An 18,658-nucleotide genomic window follows, 5' to 3' on the forward strand; every position below is an offset into this window, starting at 1 on the left:
AGACCCTAGGATGTTATGTCGTGACACCAGTGCCGGTTGGGCACACAGGTATGGTGGCACACCTGCTTTTATTTTAAAGGGCCGGTTACACCTTGTTTCTCTGTGGACAGTGACCTGCCGAGTTAGAGCGGGGCCCTTGGGCTGTTGTCACGGCGGTCCAAAGTGGAGTATTGACCCACGCGGACTATTGGTACTGCCACCCACAGAAAGGGGAAATGTCCCAAGGAGTGTTTGTGTGCTGTGTTGTTGCGGGATGAAAAATTACAGAGTCTCTTTATCATAAATAAAATCTTGTTTACTCTGAAGATACTCGTATGCAGCAGAACATACAGCTTTGCATTGACAGAATACTTTATACTTGCTAAGACACTCAATAGTTAGGGATCCAGATTCGTGATGAGAGTAGAGAGAGTGGTACAGTCTTGCCGGCTGGGTTGCGTGTTGAGAGGTACAAAGAAGAATCAAAGGAGCATAGATGTTGTGAGAGTCACAACCCAAGTAGTACTGTGCTCTGATGGGATGTTGGAGGTAGATATAGAAGAAGACCTGAGAGAGAATACTTGTGCCTGTGCATCGACTCTACAAGCCCCACCCCTTGTTACCTTGAATGAGTGGAATGCTAAGGGTTCCTTGTTCACACCATCGCTGCGAGATAGAGTTCATAGGCTTCTAGCAACTTTGCTCTATCCGGATCAGTTCCTAGCTTTCTGCTTTCTTGTGGATACTGTCCTGCACTGTGACTCTTCTTGTCCACAGCGTGGGTTGAGATGATCTCTGACTTGTCCCCTCTAGTAAAGGGTTTAACACTGCATAGTGCTGGGTGAAGTTACTGAAGAAAGAAAGGTTGACTTGAGACTGTGGACCTGGCAGAGGGCCAGGGCCCAATTGAACCACTGTAGGGAGCGCTCTAGCCTGCGTCCTTCCTCTACAAAGGCCAACATCAAAGAACCACTACACTTTCTCTACCTACATGACTTCCTATCTACAGCCCCCGTAAGGTGTGCTGTGAATGGGTGAAGAGCGCATACAGAAGAAGTAAAGAAGGAGATGATAGGATAGAAAAAGAAAGTACTCTCATTGGTCCACAGATCCATGTGACATATAAACAAAAATTAACCCTTTCAATCCTACAGCTGTGTAGCAACTAAGTACATATACTTAAAATGGCGACATCTTATGGCGAAACTTTTATCACTACTACATCACCACTTAGTTACAAAGAGTACAGGCTTTTGCGAAGGGTATAACCAATAGCAACACCCATGGTGGGACACCACACTAGCATTTTAACAACTACACACAGCCATAATCACACATTAACAAGTCAACCTGGGTGATAATGCTGTTTTTTTCCCTTTTTAATATTCATTGCTTAGTGATACAGAGCCCCTGCACCCACCCACACACCAGTAATCGCAAGAAATATAAAGACCTACAGGATACAGTAAATGGCAACACCTTCCTTTTGCTTTCCGTGGGCACATTTTATGCTTTTTGTTGGTATCTTCCACCCCCCCCATTTGCCAGTGCTACCTCTTGGCCAGTGCAGCAATCTGGTTTCAGGAGGCTTCAAAACTAGAACAATAAAGACATGAAAACATCAGATACATTTTCTCTGACACCGCTAATGGAAGCATTTCTCCAAATCAATACGCACTTTGGCAGGCAAAGCCATTTAATAAGCCCATGCCTGTTATTTTTAGCTGCAGTGGCCCTATTTTCCCTGCCTTCTCTAATTGAAAATACTTCGATCGGTGAGGAGAAATCCGAGCACAGCGACTGCTGACAGGGCTGCAGTTTGATGGCATGTGATATACAACTAGCGTCAGCTCCCACTGACCTTGGAGGAAACTGCATGTCACCCTCCTGGTGTGTCAAAGCAATATTTCCCAGATAAAATCCTTGTCATATTAGTGTCATCTGTCCTTTGTTCCTTTTTAAAAAAAATTTAAGTTATACTGTCACTTAATCTATACAAGTGAATATATTACTGCATGTAAATGAAGGATATACCAAGTATTCTATGATCTGACGATAGTTAGGGTTGTCATAAATGCGGTTTTTACATGGTTATTTCAACTAATGGTTTTGTTGGTCCATAACAGAACTAAAGATGCATAACTTTTGGTATTCCTTCAAACTGCCTTAACTTCTTCCATCCCAGGACTTAAATGCTTGTACTTGCAAAACACTGCCAGGGTCAAAGGGTTAGGGTCCTATTACACGGATAGATTTTTAACAATTAACGACTAACGGTAAACGATTGCAAACGAGATTGTTTATCGTTACCTGAAATCATTCACCATATTACGCAGAACGATGGTCGTTAGTTACGATCGTTACTACAATCGTTATTGCGATTGTTACTATGATCGTTTACTCCTTCTGATCCCAGCAAAACAATGGACAATGTGCAATTACACTGAACAATTAGTGAACAAATGCGGAACTTGAGCGAACGAATGTGGAATTACAGCGAAGGGTTAAAGAGCGATTGACGATTTTAGGTTCAGATCTAAATCAACGATCAACGACGCACTAACGATTTTTCAATCGTTGCCTGCATTTACTCAGAATGATTATCGTTTAAATTTAAACTATTTAACGATTTTTCTCACAATAATGTTCCCGTGTAATAGGGCCCTTACAGACCATTGCTGCTCCACTAAGAATTCTGGGGAAAATAGGATATGCAAAATGACTCTCACATCTCTTGAGTAAAGAGATGCCCTTCAAGACAAGTCTCACTCAATCAAGAAGCCTTAGAACACTGCCAAGCATTCAGAAATAAGATAATCTACATAAGGTGAAATCACCCATGTAGAGAGGAGCATAGACTCAAACTAAGCTGTGTCCCCATCCATACATCCCACAGATGTCTAGGGCACTTAGGCACTTGATTTCACAAGCTGACTTCATCAATAGGCTAGCCATTATTAGAGGAGGAAAGGAAAAAAGAAAAAATTGCCAAAGTCCTTGGAAACACCAGCGCTGTCTTCACAAAGTCATGGGCAGTCATGGGCAGTGCACTGTATCTGCTGAAGAGAGCTTAGGCTCTGGAAACGTTTTACATTTGTGCTATCTGAAATAAACACTTTTTTTATTTCTTTCACCTAAAACTTTGGTCCCATGACTTTGTGAAGACAACGCTGGTGTTTCCAAGGAGTGTGGCAATTTTTTCTTTTTTTTCCCCCCTCCCTTTCCTGCAATTTTACACGGGCCCCCACTCAGGGAGCATCCCGGCGTGCTACTCCATACTAGCTTGCAGTCTTCGGCACCAGGACCATTCGGACTCTACATTAGTACCCTATTCCAGGGGTGATATGCATTAAGCCCAAGGGGCAACAAGGTGAGCCTCCTACTTACTTCACTGTCCTTTTCCCTTACTGTACGGTATCACACAAGGCACTGCCTCTCGCCTGTTCCCTTTTTTTCTCTACTATTTATTATTAGAGGAGGGGTGAACCCAATGCATAGAAAAATGGGTGCAGAAGGGGGTGGTGAATGGTCGGTTAACGTCTATGAGCCTGGGGTGGTAACACACGTGCCTTGTCTGGAGGAGTTGAAACAGTAGGAATTGCTGCTTGTTATCTCTGAGTTGCATAACTCATGTGGGCTTTATTTGCATGGGGTACATATACTTTAGTAATTACTAGTGATGAGTGAACATTCCGATATTCTGATCACAAACATAAAAAAAAAATCGTGATCGTTTTGTGTTCGCCGATCATTCGTAAACAAATAACGAATGTACAGTAGAAGCGTACGTTTCGGTCTACGCACATGCGTACAGATTATCAGGTGCAAAGCATAAATTTCGCAGTTGCGTACATTGCGAGATAATGTACACGTTTGAATATGTTCGAAAATGATCGTTACAAACAATTTGTTCAATGATCAGAATGGTTATGATAATTAGCGTCAATTTACAAACCTGTTCACTTATCACTAGTAAATACATGGAACATATATACTGTACATTACAGTATAGTACAGTAAGCATGATTGTTCTTACAAAAAGGAACACCTTTAGGGTGCACTCAAATGTACAGGATCTGCAGCAGATTAGATGGTGCAGATTTGAAGCTGCAGATTCAAAGCAAATCAATTCTAGGCCATCAAATCTGCTGCGGATCTGCTGCAGATTCAAATCTGCGCCTTCAAATCTGCTGCAGATCCTGAACGTGTGTGAACGCACGTGTGTGTGTGTGTGTGTGTGTGTGTGTGTGCGTGCCACAGGTAAATCCTATGGCACACATCTGTATTTGCAGACAGTATGTGGACCTATTGATGTTTCTGCCTCCATGTATATCCATTTCTTTTATGGATCTGGATCTGCAAGAAAAATAGGACCTGCGCTTACACAGTCCATATTAGCAGCATGGAGGTGCCCATAAAAGTCAATTGGTCTGTGAAAAAAACGAGTTACCATCTATGTGCCTTCTGTATTTGCAGATCGGCTGCCTGACAGCAAGCTGGTGACATGATTTCCACCCTTGCCCCATTTTAGGCACTTCGAGTCTGATCATTTGGTGGCTTAAGTTGGATGCAGCCCTAGGAAGTCTGGGAAAACACGGCTACAGCCTATGCCTGCATCCAACTTCAGCAACCGGTATTCAAATGCCGAACAATTGGACTGGAGCATGGATGAGTTGCGCCCATCTCTGCTTGTGTACGTTTTGACAGGTTTATAATTCTTTTCTCAGACTCTGCTTCCTGATGCTGATACTTCTGAGTAAATTCTAAGCTTGATCACTTAAAGGATAAGTCTAGTCAAATTTTTTATTAAAGTATTGTATTGCCCCCAAAAAGCTATACAAATGTCCAATATACACTTATCAAAGAAAATGCACATGAAGTGCTTTTTTCCCTGTACTTACTACTACATCAAGGCTTCACTTCCTGGATAACATGGTGATGTCACGACCCGACTCCCAGAGCTGTGCGGGCTGTGGCTGCTGGAGAGGATGATGGCAGGGGGACATCCTCTCCAGCAGCCACAGCCCGCACAGCTCTGGGAGTCGGGTCATGACATCACCATGTTATCCAGGAAGTGAAGCCTTGATGCAGTAGTAAGTGCAGGGAAAAAAGCACTTTATAAGCATTTCCCGTAATAAGTGTATGTTAGTAACTTGTATAACTTTTGGGGGGCAATACAATACTTCAATAAAAATTTTCACCGGACTTCTCCTTTAAAGACAGTGAAAAGAAATGAACCACTTTTTTTTTTTTTTTTTTTCACTTTTCTCTTAACATCCTAAGAATTCACAATCATCTTACTGTAACATTTTTTCAACGTTCACAAGACAGAGGCGGAATACAAAGAAAGGATTGTCTGTTTTCTTTCTTCCACAATACATCAGGAATGTTAAACTTGTAGAAGCAAAATGGGATTGCCATAGGGAATTCAGGATCTGCTTCTCAGTGAGAACAGTCATTAACCCTTTAAAATACTGTCTTTTCGGGTTTACAATTCCTGGATGACAAACTGCAGGATTTAGCTACAGTTCAATCTCATTGGAATTTTTTTTTCTTTCATTCTAAAATAAACTTCGGGTTAAGGGTGGTTAAAATCTTTATGTGCCAAAAGAGTCGCTGCACTAGGGAAGTGCCTCAGGGGTCTTTGTTAGCTGCTGTACTGTCAACATGTCAAACTGATCTGGTCTGGCAGGCTTGAACCACGCTGAGAATGCAAAGGTTGACCATGGACATGTAGTTTATAGCAACTTAATACTAACACCACAGGTGAGAGCAGTCAGGTTTATATAACCTTTATACATGTCAATGGGACATGCAGCCACCTGTGCAATGAAAGCAGAGACAATCGCCAAAATCTTCTTCTTCTTCTTCTTCTTTTTCTTCTATTGTTTTGTCATTGTTGTAATGTTAGAAAATTCCAAAAATAACTTTGTTAGTTTAGATGTAGACGACAACTGCAGTTTACAATTGAATTCACATAGACATTAATTTTTCACAAACTGTGTAACCACTAAGACCTAATGAATATGGTGGCTAATTTTGCATGTCTCTCCTATTTTTTAGTAGAGTAAATGTAAACCTTCAATTCAGATATAATTTGACCATAGACTTGTGTATAGCCATGGCCGCTGCCAAGGTTTCCCGAGTCTTAGGCTGGGTTCACACTACGTTTTTGCAATTCGTTTTTTTTACCCATTTTTTGCAAACAATGAAAAGCTGATGAAAAAAAACTGATGCAATTGTGTTCTGTTGTGTTTTGATCCTTTTTACCATTGACTACCATTAAAAAAAAACGAATCAAAACGAATCTGCTTTTTTTTTAACGGATAGAAAAATGAGGCCGACTACGTCTTTGTGTGCGTTAAAAAAAATGGATCCGTTTTGAACCGTTGTGTTTTTTTTTTTTGTTTTGTTTTTATAATGGAATTCAATTAAAAAACTGATCAAAACAGATGCACACAATTGTATGTTCATCCTTTTTTTTTTTTTTTTTTTTTTTTTTTTTTTTTTTTAAATGGATGAAAAAAAACGTATTGCAAAAATAGTGTGAATCCAGCCTTAGGGTGTTAAAGACTGTTCTTGTGTGTGTGTGTGTGTGTGTGTGTGGGGGGGGATTAGTACAGTTGCTGATCAATACTATTTGGGGTTTCCCTTGTGCAGATATACGTAAAATAGTTATGTTACTATTTCATATACTGAAGTTCAGTTTGCTGTTAGCATGATTGTATATGTCTATTCCTTATACTGCTTTGATGCTCTTTAAAATTCAGCCCCTCTCCCCCACTCCCTAAATCCAAAATAAAGTGATACCTCTTTGAGAACGCCATCCCTTGCAATTGCAATTTTGGGTGACCTCAAATATATATATTTTTTTACAAACATGAGGTATGCTATTCAGATAAAGATGACACATCCTCCTGCGTAAGGGCAGTGGGCCACATACAGATCTCTATTCCAACAACTACAGTCTATTAATACAGATTCCTAGAGATTCCTCCTTGGTTGAATTTGATGGACGTGTCTTTTTTTTTTTTTTTTTTTTTTTTTCAACCGTATTATTTGAGTAACTATGAGTAAAGATAAGAAAATCTGTAGAATTTACACAAACTGCTGTCCTCATGCTGAGGGAAGTACTAGGTTAATGACTAGTATTGTGGATTTAAAGTTGTATGTAAGATCTTCAAGCTTGCAGATGTATTTGAAGCTGGATGTACCATCAATTGTTATAGACCTTTCTTAGTTGTAAGAACTTAAGGAGTCTTGAATCCTCAGAAAATAAACTAAGAACAGTGATTGTTATGTAGAAATAAAATTACTCACCTGTAGATTCCCTGCCACTCTATTTCCCCCCAGGTCCTGCATCAGTGATGGCATCAAGTATTCCGATTTGTTTTATCTTATGGGCATGATGTTCGACTTTCTCAATGGAGTGTGGTATTATGCATGTGTGTCTGCTGGAGAGGAAACTTCTGGTCCAGCTTCCTCCTCTGAGAGTGTTAGTGAGGAAGTGACCTTTTTGATGGGGTTGAACATTAGTCTACTGAGACTAGTGCAGAAGCAGTGGAATGCTTGGATTGTGAAATTGTATAGACTGATGCTATAACCTACAGAGGGCAAAGAGTTAGGTTCATCTTTGTGCTTTATTACTAAAGTTACTCAGTGTATTACTTTGGACAATAATTTAATAATTGTGATTAAAAAAAATTATTAATAATAATAAAAAAAACCCCTACTAAATAATGCTCTACAAAATAAGAAAACCGTCATTCAGTGACATCTTCTCTGATCTGAGGAGTCACTTTCCCTTTTCCTCTCCATCCAGTCCAGTCCTCCATGATGATTTCTCCAGCTACTTTTCATCTCTTCAGAACCTGCGAGACAAACAATTTAGGCTCCGCACATTTCTAGCAACTTCCTTTCCTTTCTCCCTCCTGTAGGCTCCCAAAGTAACTGCGCTGTTTGGTGTTATGTGCAGTAAAGCGAGTAGGAATGTGGGATGCCCCCTGTATGTAGGATCCCCCGCTGTGCCCCCATGAGCTAATAATGCCCCCAGAGGTGCCCCCATGAGCTAATAATGCCCCCAGAGGTGCCCCCATGAGCTATCAATGCCCCCAGAGGTGCCCCCATGAGCTAACAATGCTCCCAGAATGCCCCCTGCTCTGCCCCTAAAAAAAACAAACATCCTACTCACCTAATCCGCGCTGTGGCTGCAGGCAGAAGCTCTCCTCCTCCTCTTCTGGCTCCATCTTGCGAGCCGCGGGGACGGGACGTCCGGCAGGCGTTATGACGTCACATCATCACGCCTGCCGGAGAGGTCACGTCCCGGCGTCCCATAGGCTGCTGGCATGAAGTGCCGGCAGCCTATGGGAGTGAATGTAGGAGCAGGATGCTGACACTTCCTGCTCCTACATTACGCCCATTTTAATGTTCCGCCCGCTCACAGTGCGGGCAGAACATCAAAGTGATCTGTGCATCCCAAGAAGCTGTGCGGCCGCAGCTTCTCAGGGTGCTTAAAGTGACAGCGCACATTTCCCACCGGGATCCCGCGGCACCCCTGGCGGGTTCTCCCGGCACCCCAGTGTGCCGCGTCACCCCGGTTGGGAAACGCTGCTCTAGGGAATACTTTTCAAGCCATTTCCAGCAAGTGTACATTTATTTAGCGGAGCATAAATAAATAGCAGACCTTGGTATTGAATCTTGCAAAGTAAACGTATATGTGTAGGATTCACTAATTCTGATTTATCTTCATGTACAAACATTATATACTAACAAATCCTAGTCCTATAAGACTTCCACAAGGCAGCATCACGTCACTTTCACATTGAGATGAATAAATAGTAATTCTGCACACGTTAGTATATGTAGTACATCCTTAGATGAATGCCCACCTCTTTATCACATGATGCAAAGTTCCCAATAGCCATATACTGTAGTGAAATTGGAAGACTGCAGCTCATGGAGAAAGCACTAGATGGATACTTTTAACAATAGCATTTCGTAAAAAATTAGAGCCTCCTGCTAAAAGCAAATGTATCTCTGTGGATGGGAGGTAATAAATGGGCTTTAAGTACAGTTTATGCATTAGTCCTCGGTTATAGTTAAGCCATGTGTGCAGTCAAATGGTATCCCAATAAACACACCTGAAATGCCCTGGGTTTACTGTTTAAACTTATGACTAGAGGTGAGCAAACTTCTAAGCCATGCAATCTAAATATATATAGTCCAGTTTTTAAAGGTTTTATTATATTTTGTTATTTTTCCACAGGGGGTTCTGGACAATGACAGAGTACAAGCTGGTGGTTGTTGGAGCAGGAGGTGTTGGGAAAAGTGCCTTAACCATTCAGCTGATACAGAACCACTTTGTTGATGAGTATGACCCAACCATTGAGGTGAGATTCCAAAAAGTGCTGGCAATATGTTTTGTTTTTACTCTTTCTTCTACCAACCTGCACAATGTTATATCTCGGAACGTGATAAATGTCTTTAGATTGTAAGCTCCCGTGGGCAGGGTCCTCTTTCCCCAAGTACCAGTCGGCCATTTGCCTTCAATGTATTTTGATCTTGTAATGTTCCTGTTTGTTAACCCTATCGCTTGTATAGCACAATATTCTCAGGATTCTCACTCAGGATTCGGAACTGAATCAACTGCTCATTCAAGTTTAGGTGGCATAGGCAAGAATGCCCAGTATGGCGCTGGGAGGGACATAGGATGGCACTCATCACATAAATATACTTTCACTGTGCTTGGGAGAGGAATTGGAAGAATTGGCAAAATAAGTACAGATAAATGCCAGAGTTTCGCAATGAATGGGAAACAAAAATGTGGGAAAGGGATTGAGTGACAGGGTGCAAATAATTTTTCATCTGAAAGCTATCAAGCTTAAAGGGGTAGTGTGGTGTAAAGCATTTATTCACTAACTAACACACGGAACTATGCTCAACCAATCGCGGCTGAGCAGCTGATGACTCGCTAGAAGGGGGCCGGCATGAGGGAGGGCTGGAGCAGTCCGGCCGGCCTCCTGAAGATGATGTGATCGTCCCAAGATGGCGGCTGGGGTCGACGGCGATTCCGTAAGTATAATGCACCACACTTCCGGGTCTAGCGTGGATGGGGGGAAACATGGGGAAGGGGGCCATTCACTTAAATAACACACATTACAAAGTTGTATAACTTTTGTAATGTGTGTTTAGTGAATAAATGCATTACACCGAACTACCCCTTTAACTTAAAGAGAATGTGTCATCTGAAAATGACCTATTTAAATCAAGTATAGATGTTAAACATGGTTTTTCCTCTAATTTTCTATTATTTTCACATTTTGAAATCTTTGTAGTTTTTAATCTAACCTGACAATTGTTCCATTTATCTATACAACACCTACGTATAGACAACACTGGATCGCCCCTGTAGATGATGGGGCTCCCCCTTGCTGTACAATAACTTCTACACAGGTAACAGAGCATGCCTAGAACACCTTCTTGAAGACATTATGGAGTCCACTTCAGACTGTTTGTTGTTTCCAATGGTCAATGGGGCTGCATATCACTAAATGCTGCTAACAGGGCAGAGTTGAATATCCTGTAAAGTGGTTGCTCCTACAATAATGTACCAAAAAAGTGAAATCCTACATAAAATAATGCTGAAAAACCTATAAAGGGAACAACAATACCTATGCACTGCACATGCCATGGCGTGCTGCCGCCATAGCATGTGTGGCGAATGGGCCTTGTTCCCCGATATGAAATAAGATATGAATTTATATCAGAGTCATGAATAAGGGCTAATGTAGCTGAAACTGTCTCTGTTTTTTACATTATTTAAAAAATATATATATATGTTCATGGAGCTGGAGGACTTTTTTGGAGGTTGCCACCGCCCCCCCCCCCCCCCCCCCCCCTTTATAGCCTATCTTTGGGGCCCTTCTATCATATCAACATTTTTCCCCCATACAAATCTTTCATGACCTGGGGTTATTGATGCATCAATGCCCAGGTCGTTTTTGGACATCAGCTAATGGGATCATAATGATCCCATAAGCTGATGTCCCTATGTCTACCCCCTCTCCTCTGTCCTCGCCGCAGCAGGGGAGAGAGGGGAGGGGGCAGAGCTCACGGCTGTGTGCCCGGCCTTCCCTCCCCGACGGCCGTGCTGACCGCAGTATATATAGGGTTATATATATACAGTTTTGGCAGGTTCCCGACTATCACTGATAGCCAGGACCCGCCGCGGATGACACAGGCGCAGCTTCTGCGCCTGTGTCATCCTGGAACATAAATTAATGTTGCTGCAGCATCAGGCATAGGCACTGAGAGCTCTATACATCAGGATCACAATCTCCCTCTTCCTACTGGAGAAAAGCCTACAGGGTGCTGTATCTACATAGGCTTCATATTAATATATGTATCTTTACCAGCTGCCATCGAGGTAAAACCTTTGCCTATATGCAGACAATACATCATTCTACCTGGCAGATACAGGTGACTCCTAAGATTGACTATTAATGTGACCTATGTTGGTTGGTATGTTGTAATAATGGGTCCAAAGCGCAGATCCTTCCAGTGGTTATTTCTGCCCATCACTGCCCATGGGTGTGTGTCCTGGACCACTCTGAATGTCTTTCCACTGGTTTACTTTTAATTAAACAAAAATAAAGTGTTGTTCACATTACAAATAATTACAGCATATTCACAGGATATATACCATAGAGTGTAGATCTCCAGAACTCCATCTCTCCATTCGCTGTAACCTTCATCTCAGGTGTAACAAGGGTCAGGAGAGCTGTGTTCTGAACAGAATGTGGCTTCTATGTACAAGAGGGAACCTTTTATACTTTATATTTTGTCACATACTTATCTTCAAAATCTTTATATTTATTTTCTGTACTTTTTCACCATGTAACACTGCATAGTACGTCCTCACTTCTTTACAAATCTCATTGCCCTGGAGGTTCTATAAAAGGAAAATGTAGGGTTTAATATCTTAGAGGCATGTAAGTGAAAACCCAGAGACAGAAGGTTCTATGATGATGCAGGAAAAGGTTGATGAAGAAAGCAGAGATCAGTAACTTTCCAGATAAACCCTGTGTGCTGTAGTAACAGAACATTTTTTTGGAAGGCATTTGACAATATTGAGCTTCAAGTAGTAATAAAAGAAAATGTCTCTTATTTACATAAATTTGTTTTCAAGAACATAATTTTTGTGAATTTAAATTTACTTCTAGTTTATAAACTGCTCACGTAACAAATCAGGGACTTCATTGAGTCTTGCTTTAAAGGGGTTATCCAGCGCTACAAAAACATGGCCACTTTTCCCCCTACTGTTGTCTCCAGTTCAGGTGTGGTTTGCAATTAAGCTCCATTTACTTCAATGGAACTGAGTTTCAAAACCCCACCCAAACTGGAGACAACAGTAGGGGGAAAGTGGCCATGTTTTTGTAGCGCTGGATAACCCCTTTAAGGACCTTTTTACACAGGCCGGTTGTCTGCAGGCAGGAAGGCTCACAGCTGATCATCGGCCTGTGTAAAAGGGCCAGCAATCAGCCGACATACCAGAAATATCAATATACTCTATATAAATTTATCACCTAGCTGTGGTCCTTGGCACAATATTACCCTGCAGCTGAAACTACAAATACATAGCAGAATATTATACAAGAAAAGCAAAAACAAGGCTTTCAGCTGAAATTCATAGTTTAATTTTCACATAAAAGTTAAAAACCACATATATCACATAAAAACAAGTTTACAAAAGGTTATGAAAAAAATGGCGTCCTACAAACACACTGCTTTTAATCATGGAATCTAAAAATATAAAATCCTCTATTATCTGGAGTCAATATGTGTGTTACTGTCTCTAATACATCGTAGCAGGCCTCCCAAAATTGGACTAAAAATTAATTAATTCTGGCCGCTATCTATAGACACATCTAAAAACACAATCTTAGGCGATCATATTGACTCACCCATGGCAGTGTGGTAGTGCTTGACCCCTACGCACGTTTCGCGTGGCTACGCTTCCTCAGGGGGCGTAGCCACGCGTAGCCCTGAGGAAGCGTAGCCACGCGAAACGTGCGTAGGGGTCAAGCACTACCACACTGCCATGGGTGAGTCAATATGATCGCCTAAGATTGTGTTTTTAGATGTGTCTATAGATAGCGGCCAGAATTAATTAATTTTTAGTCCAATTTTGGGAGGCCTGCTACGATGTATTAGAGACAGTAACACACATATTGACTCCAGATAATAGAGGATTTTATATTTTTAGATTCCATGATTAAAAGCAGTGTGTTTGTAGGACGCCATTTTTTTCATAACCTTTTGTAAACTTGTTTTTATGTGATATATGTGGTTTTTAACTTTTATGTGAAAATTAAACTATGAATTTCAGCTGAAAGCCTTGTTTTTGCTTTTCTTGTATAATATATGTCTTATAAAATAGGCTTTTTATTGGAGATTTTTTACTGGGTTAATAAGGATACAGGGGTAAAGGAATAGACCCCTTGTTGACAATTTATTGCTGATACCCATTGGAACGTGTGTTTCTAAATACATAGCAGAAACCTTTTCCTGAGAAATATAAAAATATGTCTTGGGCCCTTTTCTCATGTTCTGTAAGAAGCCAGCCTCTAATATTCAAGCAGATATTTTTTAAATGTACAAACAAAAACCTTTTCACCATATAATCCCTAGTAAGTTAAGCTCCCTGTACCCCGACCCCCCCCCCCCCCCCCCCCCCCCCGGGCTCTCACGTGATTGCTGTCGGCGTGTAATAGCGCCATCAGTGAGCAGGGAACGAGGAGCAAGCAAGCACTGACCTGAGGGGAAGATTGTCTTTGCCCAGCTGTATTAGGTGTCGCTTTGTTCAGATATCTGTCCATGACCCACTAGTAGTGTTGAGTGAATTTTAGAAAAGTGTCCTATGGCTGTATCCATGTTTTCTAGGATTCCCTAGGGTGGCATCCAACTTTTCCAGATGCTGGGAGCTGAATGCTGAAAGGGGTTATCCAGCGCTACAAAACATGGTCACTTTTCCCCCTCTCTTGTCTCCAGATTCGGTGGGGTTTGGAACTCTGTTCCACTGAAGTAAATGGAGCTTAATTGCAAACTATTCCTGAGCTGGAGACGAGAGAGGGAAAAGTAGCCATGTTTTTGTAGCGCTTTTAAAGTTTAGGTTTGGCCATTTTTCTAAAGTTCACTCAACAATACCCACTAGGCATTAGCAGGATTGCACATAAATGGGCGGGAGAGCCTTAAGCACCATTCTAGGGTAATCACATGGGGTTAGAAGTCAGTGAGAGTGGAGAACATGAAAAAGCACACCTCTGTGATAAAAGAGTCCTTACAGTAGTAATTAGAATTCTCAATGATCTCACTGTAGTAAAACAATATTTGAGCACGTTCCTTAGGCCTGCATCAAACTTGAGCAGCCACCACTAATCAAATGCCATACGCTCAGGTTTGCTGAACTCTAATCACCACTGTTTATTTCAGTAAGACAGAAGAAATAATTAGGCAACAGTGACCTCTAGTGGTGTTACAGAGTAGGTGTAACTGTAATAAGTCACCAGAGTCAATGCTGTGTGGTGTAACAGGGTCTTCTAGTAGAAGAACGAAATAGGTGTAACTATAATAAGTTATCAGAGTCTATGCCGATTGTGTGGTGTAACAGTGACCTCTAGTGGTAGAATGAAGTAGGTGTAACTATAGTGAGTCACGAGAGTATGCAAATTGTATGGTGTAACTCGGGTGTCCTCGGGTTACAACGGTCTTGAGTTACATCGTTTCATGGTTACAGCACTTTATTCTGACGCCTTATTCCGACTTACACAGTATTGACGTAACTCGAATACGCAGAAGAATCCCAGACTTTTCTGATGCCAGTGCAATTAAAGAAAAGGAAGGCTATCTCTAGGAAGCCTGTTCTCTCTTTGGAATTGTTCTCTTTGTTTGGTACAGTACGTATGTACAGTTTTTTACTACAGTACACTGTTTATTACTGTAAGGGTCCATTCACACCTACAGGATCTGCAGCAGATTTGATGGTACAGATTTGATGCTGTGTTCAGTTATTTAAATGAAATCTGCTGCGGATCCGCAGTAGAAAATGCGCTGCGGATCCGGTAAGTGTGAACGTACCCTTACAGTACTTACAGTACAGTATTTCATTATTAAACATACAGCACAATATTCTACTGTACCTGTGTGTTTATTGATAATTATGTAGGGTACTGTGTTAGGATAGGCAAAGTGTTTACAGTACAGTACTGTTATGGTACAGTACTGTATGAATGTATGATCCGACCTACGTCAAAATTCGGTTTACAACGCCGCGTAAGAACGGATCAACGACGTAAGTCGAAGACCACCTGTGTATACGTATTTGCCATTAACAATACCTCTTTTGAGAATATTCACCAGTACAGGTGTGTGTGACATATTTTTCTCCCCTCACAAACAAGGTTAATTTCAAAGTCAGAAGTTGGGGAGCAATGCTAATGTTCCTGTGTGTATGGCACCATTGTACACAGACTCCAGACACACACTGGTAGATCTGGGCACACAACAAAATAGAAGTTCACCATTGCTCCCATATTTGGCTGTTTCACTAGTTAGATTTTTTTTTAGTGTTTTTATTGGAGAAACCTGAATGTTTATACCTTCTATCCATGGCACTATGGGTGAACGTACATTATTGATAACCTGTAACGGAGGCCATTGTAGAGCATAAGCCACATAGTGATTAGTCCAGTCGTCTTTGTTGGCTGAGTCTGTCTTCTCCACAAGAAGAGAATGTTCACTAAAATAGAAGGGGTTAATGTGTACAAGGATAATGGATGAGGAGTCACTAAGTTCTGTCTTGGTTAGCATTGACAAGCCTCTCCTATGGACGCCCTTACAAGATATACAAAAATTGACATGTCCGGCCCCTTAACATATTCCAAGATAAATGGCATGAAATTACATAGGTTTTCATGTTAACAAATTTATATCTGTGACTGATATCCCCATTAGAAATGAGAGAATCTTGAGCAGGCGCCCAACCTCAGCAGCCACCGCTAATGCACGCTCCAGTTCGCTCAATTCTAATCTTCACTATTTATTTCCGTCAGACAACAGCAATAATTAGGCAACAGTGACCTCTAGTGGTGGAACTGTAATATGTCACACAAGTCTATGCAGATTGTGTGGTGTAATTGAATAATGTAACAGTGACCTCTAGTGGTATAACTGTAATAAGTCACACAAGTCTATGCAGATTGTGTGGTGTAACAGAGCCCTCTAGTGGTAAAACAAAGTAGGTTCAAGTGACCTATTACAGTTACACCTATGTCAATGTAATGCATAGTTGCCAATAGCCCCAGCAAATTAATGTCCCCACAAGCGCCCCCAAACCCCCCCCCCCCCCTGGCGACGACAGGGATATCGCAGCAGCCCATCAGTCATGAAGTAAGGAGATCTGTGAACCTACAAGGCAGACTGATTCTCCGTATAGCGGGAATGGAGCACAGGTATAGGCAGCAGTGTGGGGGCTTCAGTAAAGCCGACAGTAGAGCAGAGTGGGTGGTGAGGGTCTCTGGCAGGAGTTGTTGAAGAGTTATGGTGCCCGTTGACCTCTATGAGGCTGCCCCAGCAGTGCTGCTCCTTCCGTGGAGGGGTAAAAGTTCTCCAGAAGGGGGACCCAGAGGGTTGAATGGAGGAGGGGTGCACCCCAATAACATAAGTGCCTCCAAACTGTGGAGCCCGGCTTAAATATGGCCTTGCTGGATATTTTTACATAGGTGAGTGATTGATACACAGTGTATATATTATACACCAGGGATGGGGAACCCTTGGTCCTCCAGCTGTTGCAAAACTACAATTTCCATCATGCCTGGACAGCCAAAGGTTCCCCATCCCTGTGATACACTATATATTATACAGTAAATCTGTGTTATTGACTTCATTTGTGAGTTAGTGATACAGCAGGGTGAATAAGCATTCGCTTCAGTGGTAGTAATTCATTTGTATACATTACTGCAGTATCTGAAATGGCCACAAGATGTCACTGTCTGCTACCAAATATCTATTTCTTCTAGTTGCAGTGTATTTTTGCAGTGTTCATTTTAAAGGCAGGTTCATTCTTATCGACTTTGTTGCTTTTTGCACACTTGTAGTATTTTACCACCACAATCAGATGATATATCTTGTGCCTAATGTAAAATCCAGATAAATATCTGTGCTATATGAACCACAGAGGAAATCTATACACCATTTTATGTCAGTACAACATAGCTGGATCCGTACAACGTAACTGGATTACTGTGGTATCCCTTTAGGTTAGAGGGTGTTATACATCATATTGGAACATGGTCGGGCTATACTCACACTGTGGGTAGAGAAGAAGATATAATCTGGCACTCAAAGGTCCCAGAGACCGAAACATCCCGTGATTGGGTATACTGGTATTGTTGAGATGTAATATAATATATTGCAAATGAAAGTAGCTGAGAAAATCTTACTGTGTCTGTATTGAATAAAAATGGGGAATAAGCATTAAAGGAGAAGTCCGGCGAAAATTTTTATTTAAGTATTGTATTGCCCCCCAAAACTTATACAAATCGCCAATATACACTTTTATTACAGGAAATGCTTATAAAGTGCTTTTTTTCCTCCACTTACTACTGCATCAAGGATTCACTTCCTGGATAAAATGGTGATGTCACGACCCGACTCCCAGAGCTGTGCAGGCTGTGGCTGCTGGAGAAGATAATAGCAGGGGGACACTGAGGGACACAGGGCACTGGAGGGACACTGAGCATCCCCCTGCCATCATCCTCTCCAGCAGCCACAGCCCGCACAGCTCTGGGAGTCGGGCTGTGACATCACCATTTTATCCAGGAAGTGAAGCCTTGATGCAGTAGTAAGTGCAGGGAAAAAAAGCACTTTATAAGCATTTCCCGTAATAGGTGTATATTTGGGATTTGTATAACTTTTGGGGGTCAATACATTACTTTAATAAAAATTTTTGATGGACTTCTCCTTTAAGCTGGTGGAGTCGAGTGCAGTTGTTATATCTTTCATAGATATCATATTGATATTGGCTGAGGACAGGCTATCTATTACATCAGGATTGATAACCCCTTTTAAACCTCATATACCATAGGTTGGAAATGATACGTGAATATTTCATTAGTTAACTGGCCTATTGTTCCATTTTATTTTTCAGGATTCCTACAGAAAACAGGTTGTCATAGATGGAGAAACATGCTTGTTGGACATCTTGGACACAGCAGGTCAAGAAGAATACAGTGCAATGAGGGACCAGTACATGAGAACAGGAGAGGGGTTTTTATGTGTATTTGCCATTAACAATACCAAGTCTTTTGAGGATATTCACCAGTACAGGTGTGTGGGACCAATAAGTGCCCTTTACCTTGTTTCTTAATGGAGAAAAAAGTCAGTCATAAGTTGGGAGGCAATGCTAATGTTCCTCTGTGTATGGCACCATTGTACACAGACTCAAGACACACAATGGTATATCTAGGCAAACGGCAAGACAGATGCTCACCATTGCTCACATAGATGGCTGTTTCACTAGTCAGATGTTTTTTTTTTAATTGGAAAAAAACTTGAATGTGCAACAGATGCCCAGAGGCGTAGCTAGGATTCACGGGGCCCCATAGAAAAAAACTGTATAGGC

At 41.6% G+C, this 18,658-nt stretch overlaps 2 protein-coding genes across 5 annotated transcripts in view; one reads left to right on the forward strand and one right to left on the reverse strand.

Moving 5' to 3' along the window:
- LRRC56 (leucine rich repeat containing 56) overlaps positions 1-18,658 on the reverse strand; it is a 133,983-nt gene that overhangs the window by 53,012 nt on the left and 62,313 nt on the right. The gene's annotated exons all lie outside the window — the stretch shown is intronic.
- Positions 1-18,658, forward strand: part of HRAS (HRas proto-oncogene, GTPase) — a 50,332-nt gene that overhangs the window by 26,619 nt on the left and 5,055 nt on the right. For all 4 annotated transcript variants that reach the window (XM_069965488.1, XM_069965487.1, XM_069965486.1 and 1 more), the window contains 2 exons: positions 9,245-9,368; positions 18,185-18,363. In XM_069965488.1, the coding sequence (XP_069821589.1) occupies positions 9,258-9,368; positions 18,185-18,363 (290 nt within the window). In that variant the 5' untranslated portion in view covers positions 9,245-9,257. The remainder of the gene's footprint in view (positions 1-9,244; positions 9,369-18,184; positions 18,364-18,658) is intronic.

This window comes from Dendropsophus ebraccatus, chromosome 4 (assembly GCF_027789765.1).
Source record: "Dendropsophus ebraccatus isolate aDenEbr1 chromosome 4, aDenEbr1.pat, whole genome shotgun sequence".
Lineage (NCBI taxonomy): Eukaryota > Metazoa > Chordata > Amphibia > Anura > Hylidae > Dendropsophus > Dendropsophus ebraccatus.